Raw genomic sequence first — 14,917 nt, 5'->3', positions numbered from 1 at the left:
GCTGTGAAGGTCTGAAAGACGTGCTGGTGCTCCTCGCTGTAAGACAAAGCTGGTGGATAGTCTGAAGCTCGCTGCTGTCAGCCTCTTGGTCAGTAGCATTGAGAGCAGCGTCACGATCACGATGTTGCTTTAACAGCAACATGAAGAAGTACGTGTGCTGGGTGAGAGATGATGCAATACTGGCCCCGCGATCTGCCGACAACGCTGTGCTCACGAGACAGGCGCGTACTGTATAGCCGATATGGCGGGAGGTGAGAGCGTTACTATGCATGTGAAGCATGTCGCGCTGGCCGTGCGCTGATATCATGTGTGTGTGTGTGTGTGTGTTCGACATGTGATGCCTCGAGATTCGATGAAACAGCAAGGCGTGCGTGCTGAATGCAAAGTCGCAACCCGCGCCAAGTCCGAGGGGCTCCTTCCTTGGGGAGAGAACAATCCGCACTCGGGTGAATTGCGGGGCGACCTTTCGAAATTCTGAACTTCACGCGCCGTTCATGTGCAGCCAGCGACCAGACACGCCTCCCCATCCATCGCCCTAAATCCACCGAGAGCGATCGCAGAACACGACGAGATCGTCAATAACATCAACCACACACGATACTGCAATCATGGCGGAGATATCGGTCAAGGACACTCCCATCGCAGAGGTGAGGATAGAGGCACTGGTGGTTATGCGCATCATCAAGCACGCCTCGCAGACATTCCCAACACCAACGACTGGCTTCCTGGTCGGTATGGACCATGGGTCGCAGCTCCAAGTCACCAACTCGTTCCCGTACCCAGCCGCCGTCGCAGAGGCGCAGGCAAACACAGATCCATACCACCAACAAGACGCAGCGGCGCTCGCAGCAGCAGCCCCCCGTGCAAAGAGCAACGTCGCATATCAGGCCGAGATGGTCAAGTTCCTGCGGGAAATCAACACAGACGCGCAGAGTGTGGGGTGGTACATCAGCACGAGCATGGGCAACTTTGTCAACCAGAACTTCATCGAGAACCAGTCCTTCTTCCAGCGCGCCACAGACGAAAAGACCGTGGCACTTGTTTTTGACGTATCTAGGAGCAGCCAGGGCAGCTTGTGCTTGAAGGCATACAGATTGTCACCAAGCTTCATGGCTGCATACAAGGAGGGCAAGTTCACCACCGAGAGGTATGTGCCGAACTTCTGCAAATTTGTCATCGGGATCACTTTCTAACATCTTGAACAGCATCCAGAAGTCCAAGCTACGATACCAAGATATCCTTGTGGAGCTGCCACTTCAAGTCCACAACTCTCACCTCCTGACTGCATTCCTCCACCAACTACCACAGCAGCCACCACAAAAGTCCGAGCTCGAATTCCCATCATCTCTTGCCGAGCTTTCCCGGGACCCCAGCATCACATCCACGCCACTTGCACCAAACCTCGAAAGCCTGGATCTTTCGATCGATCCATTCCTCGAGAAGACTTGCGATCTCCTCCTTGAGAGCATCGAGAACCACCAAACCGAGAACAACAACGCACAGTACTATCAGCGATCCTTGGCGAGAGAGCAGGCCAAGATCCAGCAATGGCAACAGAAGCGCAAGTCCGAGAACGCTCTTCGTGCGCAACAGAAGCAACCACCTCTCCCAGAAGATGAGTGGCAAAAGCTGTTCAAGCTTCCACAAGAACCGTCACGCCTTGAGTCTCTGCTTGTTGGCAGGCAGGTCGAGCAGTATGCCAGACAAGTCGATGGCTTCTCGGCAACTGTCAGCGCAAAGATGTTTGGCGTGAAAGGCAACCTTCTTCCTGGCGAGACTGCTTAAGCTTGTCGGTGTTGTGTGAAGGCATGGGTAGGTATTGCATAGCGAGGCGTTCGAGGGGTAGAATTGCCGAGTGACGGCATCATGGTCAATGGAAAGGGGGCTGATGGTACCGGCTAGCGATACTCTCACTGCAGTGAGAATGAAGTCGAGGCCTACAGCTGGCCACGCTATGGAAAGCACGATTAGACGTTCGAATCGACCCTGTACTCGAGGACATTTTGTACTTTCGTCCCGTTGCACTGATGCTTCTGGCCAATGATGCTCCCACCATAGCAAGAAGGAGCGAGGAATACAGCCGGACCCGGCATGAGAGCACGATTGAATGTTCAAGTGGATTTCACAAACCAGTAGCTTTCTTCTCTCACCCCGTCAATTATTCTACTCACGCTGGTCAGAGCTGCTCTCGTTGCCTGCAAAGGAAAGAGGAGCCCACAGCTGGCTCACTATGGAAAGCGCGATCACATGTGTAAGCCACCCTTGGAAACGAAGACCTTTCGTCTGCCCCTTTCGTATCTCACTACGCACCACACTTTCGACATCACTGCTGGACCACCACATAGCACGTTGAAGCCATTGTCCACCACCAATACTACACCAAAAGCAACGTCCTTACCTCTTTCCATCGACTGTCACCACCATGTCGACTCTCTCGAAGCAGCAAGAGCAGGGCGGAGATGAGCCAGAGTTGAGTGAGTCGGAGCTTGGTAAGGACCTTCCAGAAAGATCAATGGAAGCTCCTAGCTGATAATTGATACAGACAGCTACATCATCTCTGTTCCAGACCTGAACAAGTCAAAGAAGTCCAGCAAGCCAAGCAAACTGCCCGCCACTCCAAAGAAGGGCAATAAGAAGGTCCAGCCCGTCGTTGATGCCAGTACTCCGAGCACCGTCAACTATAGCAGTCCCGCAAAGTCCTACACAAGTACATCCACCCCAGAGAAAGAAGGGACCCCTAGTAAGAAGAAGAACATTGGCTGGTACGTTCACACAACTGAACAGGATATCGTTTTGACACACTTGCTAACCAGTATAATAGGTTCGGCACTGACGCCAGAGTGTTCAGTAGCCCCCTCAAGGGCTCTTCCCGGAAGGCCTAATCGCATATGGTATGGACAAATAACGATGGGTCATGGGTACACACAAAAGTTTTGAGGAGTGGTTTATATGTACGATAAGAGAAGGATGCATATCATAGCGACAGTCTGCCATCTTGGAACACCTGGCAATGGCTATGATAGTGGTAGTACCCTGACCCAGAACATCGTATCCCATGCTGCCTTTCACACTATACATTCTCTGCTTTCACCTCCCCAACCCCATATAGTCACGGTACATCTGGGAAAATAGCGCGTCGAGCATTACTCATATAGTCCTTCACGAACGACCACGCCATCGACTCCAGCTGCCGTCCTTTCAAGCGCGAAAGTCGCGCACGTATGGACGTTCGCGCCTCCTGTCTCGGCTTCCATTCTGAGTGAAAGCTGACGTGAAAGACTGCCTGATCCAGGTGAATTATGGTCATTTTATTCCGTAACAAGGCGGTTGGTTACCACATCATAGGTCCAGTAATGGATCTCCACATGCCAAGTCGCCAATCCTCTCATCCTCTTTCACGAAGTACCTCTTCCACTTTCACACTCCGCAGTTCAGAAGTTGACGCCATATCTGGCAAGAAAGCGCGCCTGGCTCACATATTCGAAGTGGAAGGTGTCCCCAGATGTGTTGAAGGATGGCGAAGATCGAAGAGCGCGTCTCATACTACGGTCCGAGCACCGGCGCTCGACTTGTCTACAGCCAACTGCAGTAGCCTCGCTCTGCTGATGTACTCGAAGCAAAAGCGCGCCGCGCCTGCTCCATATACGCAGTCCCCAGCGACCATGCTGTTGAGATGCACTGCCGCCCGTGTCCAGCAGTAGCCATGCTGGTGTATACTCGCCGCGCTGCTCTTTTACTTCGCTATACACTCATATCCTCCAAGCATGTTTCACATCAAGTAACAAAGCTGACCGCGGTGCGCTTGGGTCCCTCCAGATTGACCCCACAGCTCAGACGTACGAGCGTGCTCTCGCGCGGCGTGGAACGTAGTGAAGTGCGCCAGACGACGGTCTGTCCCTCGGGTCTCGTAGCATGCAACGACTTCGTGCTCGAGCTTCGCATACAGTACTCGGCGGCCTGCATTGTGGTACTACTCTACATAGCAGGGGCTTGAATGTTTCGATTACTGCCGAAGGAGACGAAGCGCGCTTCGCGCACAGTGATTTTTCTCTCGCGGGAGCGTTTATTCAATTTGCTGCTGGCATCTTCGCTGATTATGCTGGTGGTCACGGCATGTCCAGTACTGTACACAACATCCACATCTAAACTTCCAGCAGCTCCGGAAGCCCCGAAGAAGCCTTCTTCTGCTCCTTCTCGAGCTTCCTCTCCGCCTTGCCTCGCTCCTTTGCTGCGATCTTCTCATCGTACATGGTGTCCACCTTCTCTTTCAGTTCTGCCCTCAGCTGTCTCCGCGTAGATTTGATCAGCATCTTGACCTCCTCATCTGTGATCACACCTTGACCTGTAACCTTCGCTCGCTGTTGCCTCTTTTCAAGTTCCTTCTCAAAGACCTCCATGCGCTTCTCGACGTACTCTGGAAAGGCCGACGATGCAATCCTCTCCTTCCTCTTGGTGATGAAGTATGATGGGTCTGGCCTTGTTCTCCTCCACCCATCGGCTGTGAGCATCACGTGCTGGCCTGGACCGACTCTGAACTTGATAATGGGTGTAGCCACGTCCTGGTCGACCTGGAAAGCATCGTCCATGATGACAGATTCTGTCTCTTCGAGGAACTCTGCCTCCTCGTCCGGCGTGCTGTTTTCGATGGCTTCCGTCACAGCCTCGAGGTCCTCTCGCTGCGCTGGCAGACCCAACCGCACTCTCTCCTCTGCGAACCTCTTCTTGATGCTGGGGGTCTGCATAATCGCCCAGCGCAACCACCAACCCGATACACCAAGCTCTTTTATCCGCGCTTCCTTCTCTCCCAGCAGATACTCGTCCAGTCCACCGAGCTTGTCAATGGTCCTCAGCACTCGCGCGCTGACACGGACTTGTACATTGCGATTGAGCGCTCGGCTGAAGAGTTTCCGGGTGAAGATGTTCGGGTGCCATTGTCGTCGCGTCTTCACCTCATACTTGTCGCTGACATTGTTGCCTGTCTGCATCCGCTGGTCCCCGTACAGACCTCGATTCGACTGCTTGTACCAGCGCGACTCGCCGTACGGGTAAGGAGGAAGGACTTCCTTCAATGCTTCCGCGTCATTCTTGTCCCATTGCAGACTGACCGCAAGTGGTGTCGAGGTCGAGAAGGATCGCTGGCAGTGGCAGATCTGCCGTGACGAGCGGCGGAAGAGCGCTGCCATGGGGTGGTGTATGGCGTGGATGTAGATGTAGATGTGGTGATGCTGGGGCCATACATGTATCGAGATGAAGCTCCGTCTCAAAGGAGGAGATGGCCGCAATGCCGCCAAGACAGACGACAACCATCAACCTCGAGACATTGGCCAGACCACTTTCTGGACTTTCTGGGCTTTCTCCATACGACCCGTCCGGATCGATCACATTCCCTCACAATGGTCTCCCTACCGCAACGGATGCGAAAGCTGCAAACGAAACTGCTCGCCATACGACTCGGATCCGGTGCCCTCGTGCTGCCCAAGGAAGTTAAGCGGATACACATGCGCTTTGCGCCTCAAATCAACGGCGGGCATATGGGGCCTAGGTGCGATATCCGAAGCAAAGCTGTGGGTTACAGCATCTAATACTACATCACAGGAAATTCTGGCGCCACGAACTCGTCCGCCTGAAATACCACAACCCGGCCGTCCCCATGACCATAGATCGCAGCATCTTCCAGGACGATCCCGCCGTGATGTCCGTTCACTTCGGTGAAGCAGGCTCCGCTCCTACTTTGTCATCACAGCCCTCGGTGGACGAGCGGGTAGAAAGGATCAACATGACGAACTACACAAATTCTGAGATTCTGGATGCTTTAGTACGATTGACGAAGGCGCAGCCTGTGGAACCCACGGCCGAGGAGCATGAAGAGTTGGCGAAGCTGGAAGAGCAGAGGAGGAAGAGTGAGAGGAATAGTAAGCTGAGTCAGGAGGTGAGGGCGAAAGTGAAGAGGGAGAAAGAGCTTTTGGAGCAGGCTCGGGGTGACCTCGCAGCGCAGGCCGCGTGAGAGGAGAACGGGGGGTGTAGGGTCATGATGGCAAGGAAGTCAATGTGTACAGATATCATGGTCGAGGCCGCCTGGAAGGCACAAGGGGCATAGCATGGCGTCAGGTGTTCATTACCCAGCAGATGCTGAAGATGCAAGACAAATGATACTCACCCGTCGCGTGGCAACTGGTCTGCCTCCCACGAGGGGTTGAAACCCCATCGGCCATGCTACGTTCTGGATCAATGCGATTGGTCTGAAAGTGCTCCGTGGCTTTTGGACTTGCTCCTCCGGCCTAGAAGGACCTCACATAAGCTCTTCCATGCTGGGCCCGCGAGTTCTTTGTTGTATGCAGAGTTATGGTTGGGAGGGACTATGGAGGTTAATGCGGGACCTTGGAATATACACAACACGGATTGGCTCCTCCGGACAACTGCTACAGCTGGCCGCAAATCTGCTGGCACCACTAAGATACGAACAAGTTCTACTCAACCTTCCTGGGCGCGACCAAATCGTGTCCAGTGAGTCTTGCACAAGTTCAAAGCCATCGTTGAGTGTCACCTCACAGAGTCACCATCACATCGTTCGAACGAGCCCACTCTTGTGGCCACGATCTGCTCTGCCCGTGGGTTCAGATTACCCGGTGCGCGTTCTTGTCTGTCCTTCCAAATGACCTTTGGCATCCATGAGTTCGTGTCTGTTCAAAAAGCACCAAATCTGCCAAGCCAAGCGGTATCGAATCGTGGAGGAACTACAAGACACATGAGCGCGTGTGTAGAAGGTCGCGTCTGGGCCATCTCGGAGAAAGGTATCACCTTCGGTGATGTGGTCCGATGGCTCTGCTCTTTGAGACCACAAATAGCAGATGGAAGGGTGTGCGAAAAGGGGCTTCCTTGAGATCGTGGACGAAGACGGTCGCTACAGGTTACAGGGTTATTTGGCCTGGGGCAGGTAGCAAGTTGGGCCTATTCGATGTCAATACGAACGGTCGGTGAAGGTCGCGAGCTACACTGCGATATCGGCTGTCAAGTCAATGTGGGACTTGACGGCACCTGTAGCGATGAGTGGTCTCCTCCAGGCCGAAGAAGCTACGCACTGCCCATCTGACAGACGAATGTCCTGAAGTACGTGGGAAGGATTTGCGGCCGGAAAATTCTAGTAAACGCGCACGGAATGCTGTACGATACGCTGGAAGCTCAGCGAAGGGTCCTGAGCATCAAGCTGGTGTCGCATTGCCTGTCCACCATGCCATGCATCCCAGCACGAACACGACTACCATCACATCCGCAAAGACAGTCTGTGCGATCGTGATGTACCGGCCAGCGATCCGTATGTAGTTCGCGTAGGGCTGAGGTATCATGCCGCTGTTCACTATACCCGCGAGCATGCCTCCACTCTGCATCTGTCCTTTCTCCATGAAATACCTCGTGCTCTGCAGCACAAGCTCCGCCGATGTGAAGATGACGAAAAGTCGTGGTCCAAGCCCGTATCCTGCATCCTGAGTGTACACGTTCTCACTGCGTGCAAGCTTGCTTCCGTTGAATGTCGAGGTGAGGCAGATGTAGGACGCAAGGACGAAGGAGAAGATGGCGTGTACAATGCGCCAGATGTATGCCGAGCTGGTGGCTGGTTCCTTCACGTCGTCTGCTTTCTGCCCGCTGAGCATATTCGCAAGCATAGGTGGTAGCTCTGGAGGCTTCGAGTTGGGATCATTTGGGTCTCCTCCACCTTGTCCCATGATGCTCATCATCTGCTGCATCATCTTCGCCATGGGATCTTCCTCTTGCCCGCCCAGGAAGCCTTGCTCCTGCTGCATTCGTAGCATGGCTGCCGCGAGCGGGTCATCTGATGCATTCGCTGGTGTTCGTCGTGCTGAGGGTGTGTTGGCAAAGCTCGAACCTTGGCTGATGTCGACCTCGTCTGGATCGTCTACGATCGAGGCTTTCTGTGGTACGGCAGCTGCTGGGATGTCAGTCATGTCACAAGTGAGTACCGCAATTTATGTGCTCTTACGACCTCCAACGACCTCCTCGGGCGGCGCAACACCACCGTTGAGTGCTTTGATTTTACTTAACCGTGACTGTCTGACGGCTTCACTGTATCTCGGCATTGTGTTAGTTGAGCGAAGGGCAGCTTGAAGGGCATGCGTGAGTGAACGAGGCGAGCTTGCGAGCCGGAGTGAACGGAGCATGTCCGTAAAGCTCCCGTAGCGAGAACAACCTACCTCCATTTTCAGACCCGAGGGCAGCCAACTTCGGAAGCCACCCGCAATTAGCGTGTTCTAAGCAAATTTTAGCGCGAGAGTTAATCAGTTAAGGATTTTAGCCAATTAGAGCACGTGGATTAGTTTACTACCTATAGGTCTAGTAGCTCAACGCGTCTCTTTACTAATATAGTACTTATAGCTATTACTAACGTACTTTACTACCGAGCGGGCCATACTATCGAGCGGGCCACTTTTGCCAAGAACTGTACCACTTCTACAGATACAGCTATGCAACCACTATTATAGCGTATATTGTCTTTAAACGAGGCTAAACTGACCTTAGCTATCTAGGCTTTAAAACGCGATACGATAATTACAAATCGACTTGCTATAAAGGTATACGACGCGTCTCGAACTACACTAGGGTATCGATTGAATATACGACCTCCTCGGGGTGACTACGAGCCTAATTCGAAGAAGCTTATAGAGCTAGAAGAGAGGGTAATACTTAAGTATATACTCGAGCTAGATCTTAGAGGTTTCCCGCTATTAAAGGCTAGTATACGAGTAATAGCCGATTTATTACTATAAGAGAAGGGTCTCAAGCCCGCTAGTCTTAATTAGATAGATAGGTTTATTAGGTAGTATCGTAAGCTAAAGGTTCGTATAACACGTAGATACAATTGTTAGCGAGCCCTAATAGAAGATCTAGACGTTATCGAGAAGTAGTTCCTACTTATATATAATATAAAGGAGAAGTATAGCATCCTTAACTAGGACACTAATAACTTCGACGAGATAGGGTTTATAATAGGTATTATTACGTCTTAGAGCGTTATTACGGGCTTAGAAAGGCGTAGTAGAAAGAGGAAGGTCATTTAATAGCGTAATAGAGAATAGGTAATAGTAATTAAGACTATCTATATAGACGGAATAGCGCTCCTACCCTACGTTATTCTTATAGGTAAATAGTATATTAGTACCTAGTACTAAGACGGTAACTTAGGTCTAAACTAGATAATCGGGCTAATAGAGAACGGCTAGACTAATAATAAGTTCGGTATACGGTAGCTAGAGCATTTCTAGAAGTATACTATAGCTCGTACGACTAAGGTATAGAGACTACTTATTATCGATAGCTACGAGAGCTATAACTCGAAGGCATTCTAGAATCTATATAAGGAATATAAGATCTTAGCCCTATATACACTATCGTACGCCTCGTACTTACTCTAGCTATTAGATATAGGTTACTATTCGCCTTTAAAGAAGGTATACGGTACTTAGCTCTCGGGCTTAGTACGTTAGCGTATTACTTATATTAATAACGTAGAGTTCCTACGCGCCTTCCGGGTAGTCTATAACGCTATATTTAGACAGGAGAATATCCTATCGAGCTTTAGAGGCGCTAGTTTAGTTCTATTTAATCTATAGGTAGTAATAGACAAGCTTAATATTAAGCTACGTACGCTAACCCCTCTAGCTCTGGACTCTACCCCTTAGGAGTCGAAGACACTACGAACTACAAAAGAATTCGACTCTTAATCGACACTAGTAACGAACAGAATGCGTGCCCGGGCAGGTTTATCGCTAAACTTGTTATAGGAAGGGGTGTTTTAGCTTATAAAAGGGAGTAGAGAGATAGCGTATTAGATAGCTCTTATACGAAGCGAGATTAGTAAGCTACGTAAGTCTAACGAGGCCCTTATATAGCAAAAAGCACGAAAGCGCAAGTATATTTAGTCTAGAGGGTCTGTAACCTTCGATAAGGCGTCGTAATTAATACCTCTAGAGGATACTAGGAGGTAGGAAGTAAGTAGAGAGTCGCTAGATAGTGTTCGGCTAGTACTAAGGCTACGACGCTATAAGCGATGTAGTGAGTCGGGGCATAACGTACGTACCTATTAAGTAGACTTACTAGATAACGAAGAATCTGAAGAGGAATTGTCCTCCTAGTAACGATTCTATAGGATGTCGTCGTATTAAGATACCGTCGTAATTAAAGTAGAAGTAGTAGATAGATAGATAGATAGATTGGTTATTCCCCTATTCTAGGACCCTATTCGGCCTATATAGGTATATATCTATTGTTATATACAAAGGGAAACCCGAATAGGTGAAAACCCTTCCCGCCCCCGACTTCTCCTTATCTAGATTAGCTTTCCCTTTAAACGTACGTAGCCTATAGTACTACTCCGTTAGCCCCCGCTCCTAGCCGGTCTCGTCGCGCTACGCCGTATCCTCTCTTCCTATACTACTCCTACTAGGCGGTACTATTCTAGCTAGCCCTTCTCTAGTATCTAGTTCGTAATACGCCGTAGGTCCTTAACGTTATTAAGAAGTGTACTAATCGTCCGGTTCCTCGCCTTTACTATCTACTCCCCCCTTCCTAGCGACTACCTCTAATAGACAAGGAGTACGTACCGTACGTTCTAGGAGTATTAGCCGTAGGGGTAGCTAGTATTTATATATTCTAGAACCTTCCTCTATAATAGGTACCCCTAGAGGCCGATGTGTTCGCTTTGTAGTTAGGTTACTATACTACTCTATACCCTCGTAAGGCGGTAGTAGATAAGCTTCGGGGGGTACTTAACCGCGGATTTTGTAGCTAACTATTCCTTAGGTTGTCCCGCTAGCTAAGGGCGTCTACTATACCCTACACCCTAGTTGTTCTACCTCTCTTTCTATAGTTGCTCTATAAACGATTTCTTACCTTCCTATCGTATTACTAGCTATTCGTCCCTTACTCGGTAGTTCGGCTCGTTTCCGGGTCGAATGCCCTTATACGCTAGTACTATCTCGCGGGCCCTTACGACTATACTTACGATGACCTTCTATACTAGGTACTATACCGACTTGCCTAAGTAGGAGGTCCGTAGTCCCTAGATATATAGGTCGATCGGCGGTATAGCGGTCTCGTACTAAAGTATCCTTATTAGTATCGACTTATATACCCCGGTAACCTTCCTTAGGCATTAGTTTTAGATCTTCGCTAGCGGCGCGACGAGTCCCTTCGATAGGTAGGCCCTCTCGCCTAAGGACTACACTTAGCTACTATAGGTAAGGACTAGCCGTATAATAGCCGTATATAGAAGTCGTAACTACCGAAAGTCCGCCCCCTATATAGACGTAGTAAGCCGCTAGGATGATACTATATTCTATTTAGCTTTCCGTAATATTGCCTATACGTACTTCCTCTACCGTAGCGCCGGGTCTACCTATAGTCCGAGGATCCTAAGCTAATTTACCGGGTTAGTCGTATACCCCTATATCTAGATAGAAGCTTGTATATTATAGAACCGTAGCCGGCGCGTAAAGTATATTAGATTGTACTTTTCTAGGGCAAACCGAGCCCCGTGCCTCCTAGCCTAGTCCTCGTAGATCTTGTGCTTCTCTTCTAGTAGCCTATAGTTCTCCTTAGTCGAGGAAGACTACGCTAGGATGTTTATATCGTCTACGAAGCCGCTCGTAGCGGTGTTCTAGAATTCTAGGGCTAGGAGCAGCGTCGCTATAAAGAAGAGGAACAGAATAGGTACTAGCGTTAAGCCTTACGGGATTCTAGTATAGACTGCTTAAAATAGGCTTCTGTACTAGCCGACTAGGATCGACGTACTACGGTTTTAGAGGTAGGACCGTACGAAGTTAACAAGCCACTTAGGGAGTCCCTTCGACCTTAGGATGTAGAGTAGCCGCGGGTATAATACGTAGTCGAAGGCTCCCGATATGTCTAGACTAAGTAGGGATACTACCTTGTCCCTATTCTTATACTAGATAGCCTTTACCTAAGAGGTAATAAGTTCTATCGCGGATAGCGTCGATCGCTATAGCGGCGTACCTATCTAGGTGTCCGGGAGTAGGGAGTGTTCCTCTACCGCCTCGGAGAGTCTCGTTATAACTAGCTTCTTAAGCGCCTTCCTAAGAGTATTAAGGAGCGTAATTAGGCGGTACGACTTTACCTACGTATAGTCTTCCTTTTACGGCTTACGTAGGACTACTGTCGTCGATTGTTTAAATACTATCGGGTAGTATCCGGTCTATAGGTAGGCGTTAAAGATCGCTATAACTACTAGGGCTAGTTGATCTCTACACTTCTTTACTAGCTCGTTTAGGATCCTATCCGGCCCCGGGGCTTTCTTCGCCGGCAACTTCCTTAGTATAGCGGCAACTTCTCCCTCGGACACCTCCTATTAGACCGTAATACTAGGGGCTAGGGGAGTAGAGCTATTTATATCGCTTACATTAGCCTCGACTAGGGGCGGGAAGAACTTACTAGCTAGTAGACGCGCCTTGGCCTCGGGGTCGCTAACCGGGCTACTAGGCGGTTATAGCGCTAGGATAGAGAAGGAGGGGCCCTATATAGGGTCCTATCGGGCCCATTTTGCTAGCTTCTATATCCTCTCTAGCTTACCGGCGATTTCTTCTACTATAGCCCTCTAGCCGACTACTTTCTCCCTCCGTATTATAGCTTTCTTCTATTAGTATGCCTCCCTATATACGTTCTAGGCCTCCTCGCTATAGCTGCTCGTCTATACCCGGCGGGCTCTCCTTACTTCTCTTACTACCGTAGTGCACTCCGGCGTCTAGTATAGTTTAGACTATGTCGTTAGTTAGGCAAGCGGAACGTAAAGTAAGGTCGCTTTTCTTATTTCGTCTATTAACCCTTAGACTGCCTCGTCTCTCTCGTCTTTACTATTATATTACTACTACGCGATCTAGACTAGCCTCTTAGAGTTATCGAGGTACGCCTAGATATTAGCCTAGTAGGCCTTTCCCTAGTTTAGCTTAGGGGTTCTCGCTAGTATACGTTATATCTATATCGTAATAGAGGTCCTGACTAGTATATAGTCTAACGACGCCTCGAGTTTATATTCGATCCTATAGTAGGTTACTATATAGTAGTAGCTATCTAAGATCTAGGAGAGGTCGATCGTACCTTAGAGTCCCCCTCTCTTCTAGGTACCTAGGTCCTTCGGGGTATTAAGGGCAATTACGTTACTCGCTATTAAGTCGGGTACTTCGTCGGCTATAGGGTACGGCTATATAAGGCTTTCCTAGGAAGGGTAGTATATATTAAAGTCTCCTACTACGATATAGTACCCTTGTCTCTTAAGCGTACTATCTAGGTGTCTATAGACCCTAAGGTCGCGGCTAGACCTCGAACCTAGCGGTTATATATATAGGTTGTATATCTAGGTACTACCTACGTAGAGGGAGGTAATATCGCCCCCGCCTTCTTCGTCTACGTAGTACACTACCTCCTAGTCGGATTCTAGTATGTCCTTACTAATATAGAAGTACGTACGGGGTCTACCGTCGCCTCGTAGGTATATCGTATAGCCTAGTAACTTATAGGTCGTTAGTCTCTTATAGTACGGGTTAATCTATAGCTCCTAGATTACTAGGACGTAGTAGACGTACGGGTCCGCCTCGTATAGGAAGTGGTTCTAGACTATATCCTTACTATAGTTAACGTTGTACTAGATAATACTAAGCGTGTCGAGGCTAGCTCTCGTTATCTACAATCATTTTCTCTATAATGTCCTATGTCCTACTACCTTATACGTCCTAGTCTACGCCTATTAGCTATATACTAAAGGGGAGCCGGGCCTAGTAAGATTCCCTCGCCGTAGCTAGTAGAGTACGTAGCCTCCCGTACGCCCTAGGTTACGTATCCTTTATATTATTCTCGGCCCTAGAGCGCTTATACCCGACCGCCGCTAGCTAGTTCCGGTATAGGCTAGCCTTACGGTCGCCGTAGAATCTTAGGGCGACGCTTCTGTTTATAATTGCCTTGTTTCTCGCTAGTTTTCGCTATAGGCATTCCGCGCTATACGATAGGTAGTGCCCCGGACAGTTCGCGTACCGTCTCGTAGCCGATATATAGTTCCTAGACATATAGTCTCCTATATAGTTCGAGTAGGCCTACTTATTTATATACGTATAGGTTTGGTGTCTATACTATTAGCATTTAAAGCATTAGAGGACACGAAAGGATAAGGAGTGCTTTTCTACTATCTTAAGTCTATATTACTAGATTAGGCCTTGTTTTATCGCTAGATCCGCCGCTTTCGCGTCTTATAGCTATACTATTAGCGCCGAGGCCTTCTTGCCTTCTAGCCATTTCCTATAGAGCCAAGTCGCCTTCTAGATTAGAGAGTTAAGAGTGACCGGGTTGTCCTCTTAGAGAGTACGTAGGTGACCTTAGTTAGTTAGGTCGAACTCCTTAGGTATATCGTAGACTAGGATCGTAAATTACTTCGTTAAGACCTTCGCTAATACCGTAACCTTAGATACCTACTATAGCTATACCTCTAGGTACCTCCTAGTAGTAGTAGAGCTAGTATAGATCTATAGAGTGCTATTAGACTATTAGTTCACTACGACTACCCCTAGTTAGTTTATTCGTTAGGCGAGCTCCTTATTCGATAGCTTTATAACTTCGGCCTAGTCTTCCTTTACTATAATACGGATCGTAACTATATCGTGCGTTAGGCGGGGGCCTAGTATCGATACCGCGACCGATACCTAGCTATAGGGGTGTTAATTCCGGGTGGCCTTACTAATCGCCTAAGACGTCGTCCTTATTTCTTATTACCCTCGGTAATATAATAGTATAAGCGCCGTACGTAGCTAAGTGATTGTTACCTATAGAGACCGGTATAGGAGCTGATCGTTAGTTTCTATACTTTTTACGTCCTCTATAAGTTAGTACTAGTTGTCTTAGGGGA

At 49.2% G+C, this 14,917-nt stretch overlaps 5 protein-coding genes across 5 annotated transcripts; 3 read left to right on the top strand and 2 right to left on the bottom strand.

The window, feature by feature from the left end:
- Positions 1-608: 608 nt before the first annotated feature.
- CLAFUR5_00897 (Eukaryotic translation initiation factor 3 subunit H) lies at positions 609-1,785 on the top strand (the record flags this gene model as incomplete). Its single annotated transcript, XM_047900045.1, has 2 exons — positions 609-1,147; positions 1,206-1,785. 2 exons carry the CDS (start codon positions 609-611, stop codon positions 1,783-1,785), a joined length of 1,119 nt encoding a protein of 372 aa, XP_047756008.1.
- Positions 1,786-2,422: 637 nt separating this feature from the next.
- CLAFUR5_00896 (uncharacterized protein) lies at positions 2,423-2,882 on the top strand (the record flags this gene model as incomplete). Its single annotated transcript, XM_047900044.1, has 3 exons — positions 2,423-2,489; positions 2,543-2,762; positions 2,822-2,882. The coding sequence occupies 3 exons, from the start codon at positions 2,423-2,425 to the stop codon at positions 2,880-2,882; spliced, it is 348 nt and encodes a 115-aa protein (XP_047756009.1).
- A 1,260-nt stretch (positions 2,883-4,142) lies between these two features.
- Positions 4,143-5,183, bottom strand: CLAFUR5_00895 (54S ribosomal protein L24, mitochondrial; the record flags this gene model as incomplete). The annotated part of the gene is made up of 1 exon (XM_047900043.1): positions 4,143-5,183. The coding sequence occupies one exon, from the start codon at positions 5,181-5,183 to the stop codon at positions 4,143-4,145; it is 1,041 nt and encodes a 346-aa protein (XP_047756006.1).
- A 210-nt stretch (positions 5,184-5,393) lies between these two features.
- CLAFUR5_00894 (uncharacterized protein) lies at positions 5,394-6,004 on the top strand (the record flags this gene model as incomplete). Its single annotated transcript, XM_047900042.1, has 2 exons — positions 5,394-5,542; positions 5,596-6,004. The coding sequence occupies 2 exons, from the start codon at positions 5,394-5,396 to the stop codon at positions 6,002-6,004; spliced, it is 558 nt and encodes a 185-aa protein (XP_047756007.1).
- A 1,195-nt stretch (positions 6,005-7,199) lies between these two features.
- Positions 7,200-8,093, bottom strand: CLAFUR5_00893 (uncharacterized protein; the record flags this gene model as incomplete). Its single annotated transcript, XM_047900041.1, has 2 exons — positions 7,200-7,942; positions 7,997-8,093. The coding sequence occupies 2 exons, from the start codon at positions 8,091-8,093 to the stop codon at positions 7,200-7,202; spliced, it is 840 nt and encodes a 279-aa protein (XP_047756140.1).
- Between the last annotated feature and the right edge of the window lie 6,824 nt (positions 8,094-14,917).

The sequence above is a fragment of the Fulvia fulva genome, chromosome 1, assembly GCF_020509005.1.
Source record: "Fulvia fulva chromosome 1, complete sequence".
Lineage (NCBI taxonomy): Eukaryota > Fungi > Ascomycota > Dothideomycetes > Mycosphaerellales > Mycosphaerellaceae > Fulvia > Fulvia fulva.
This window is presented reverse-complemented; position numbering and strand designations above follow the sequence as displayed.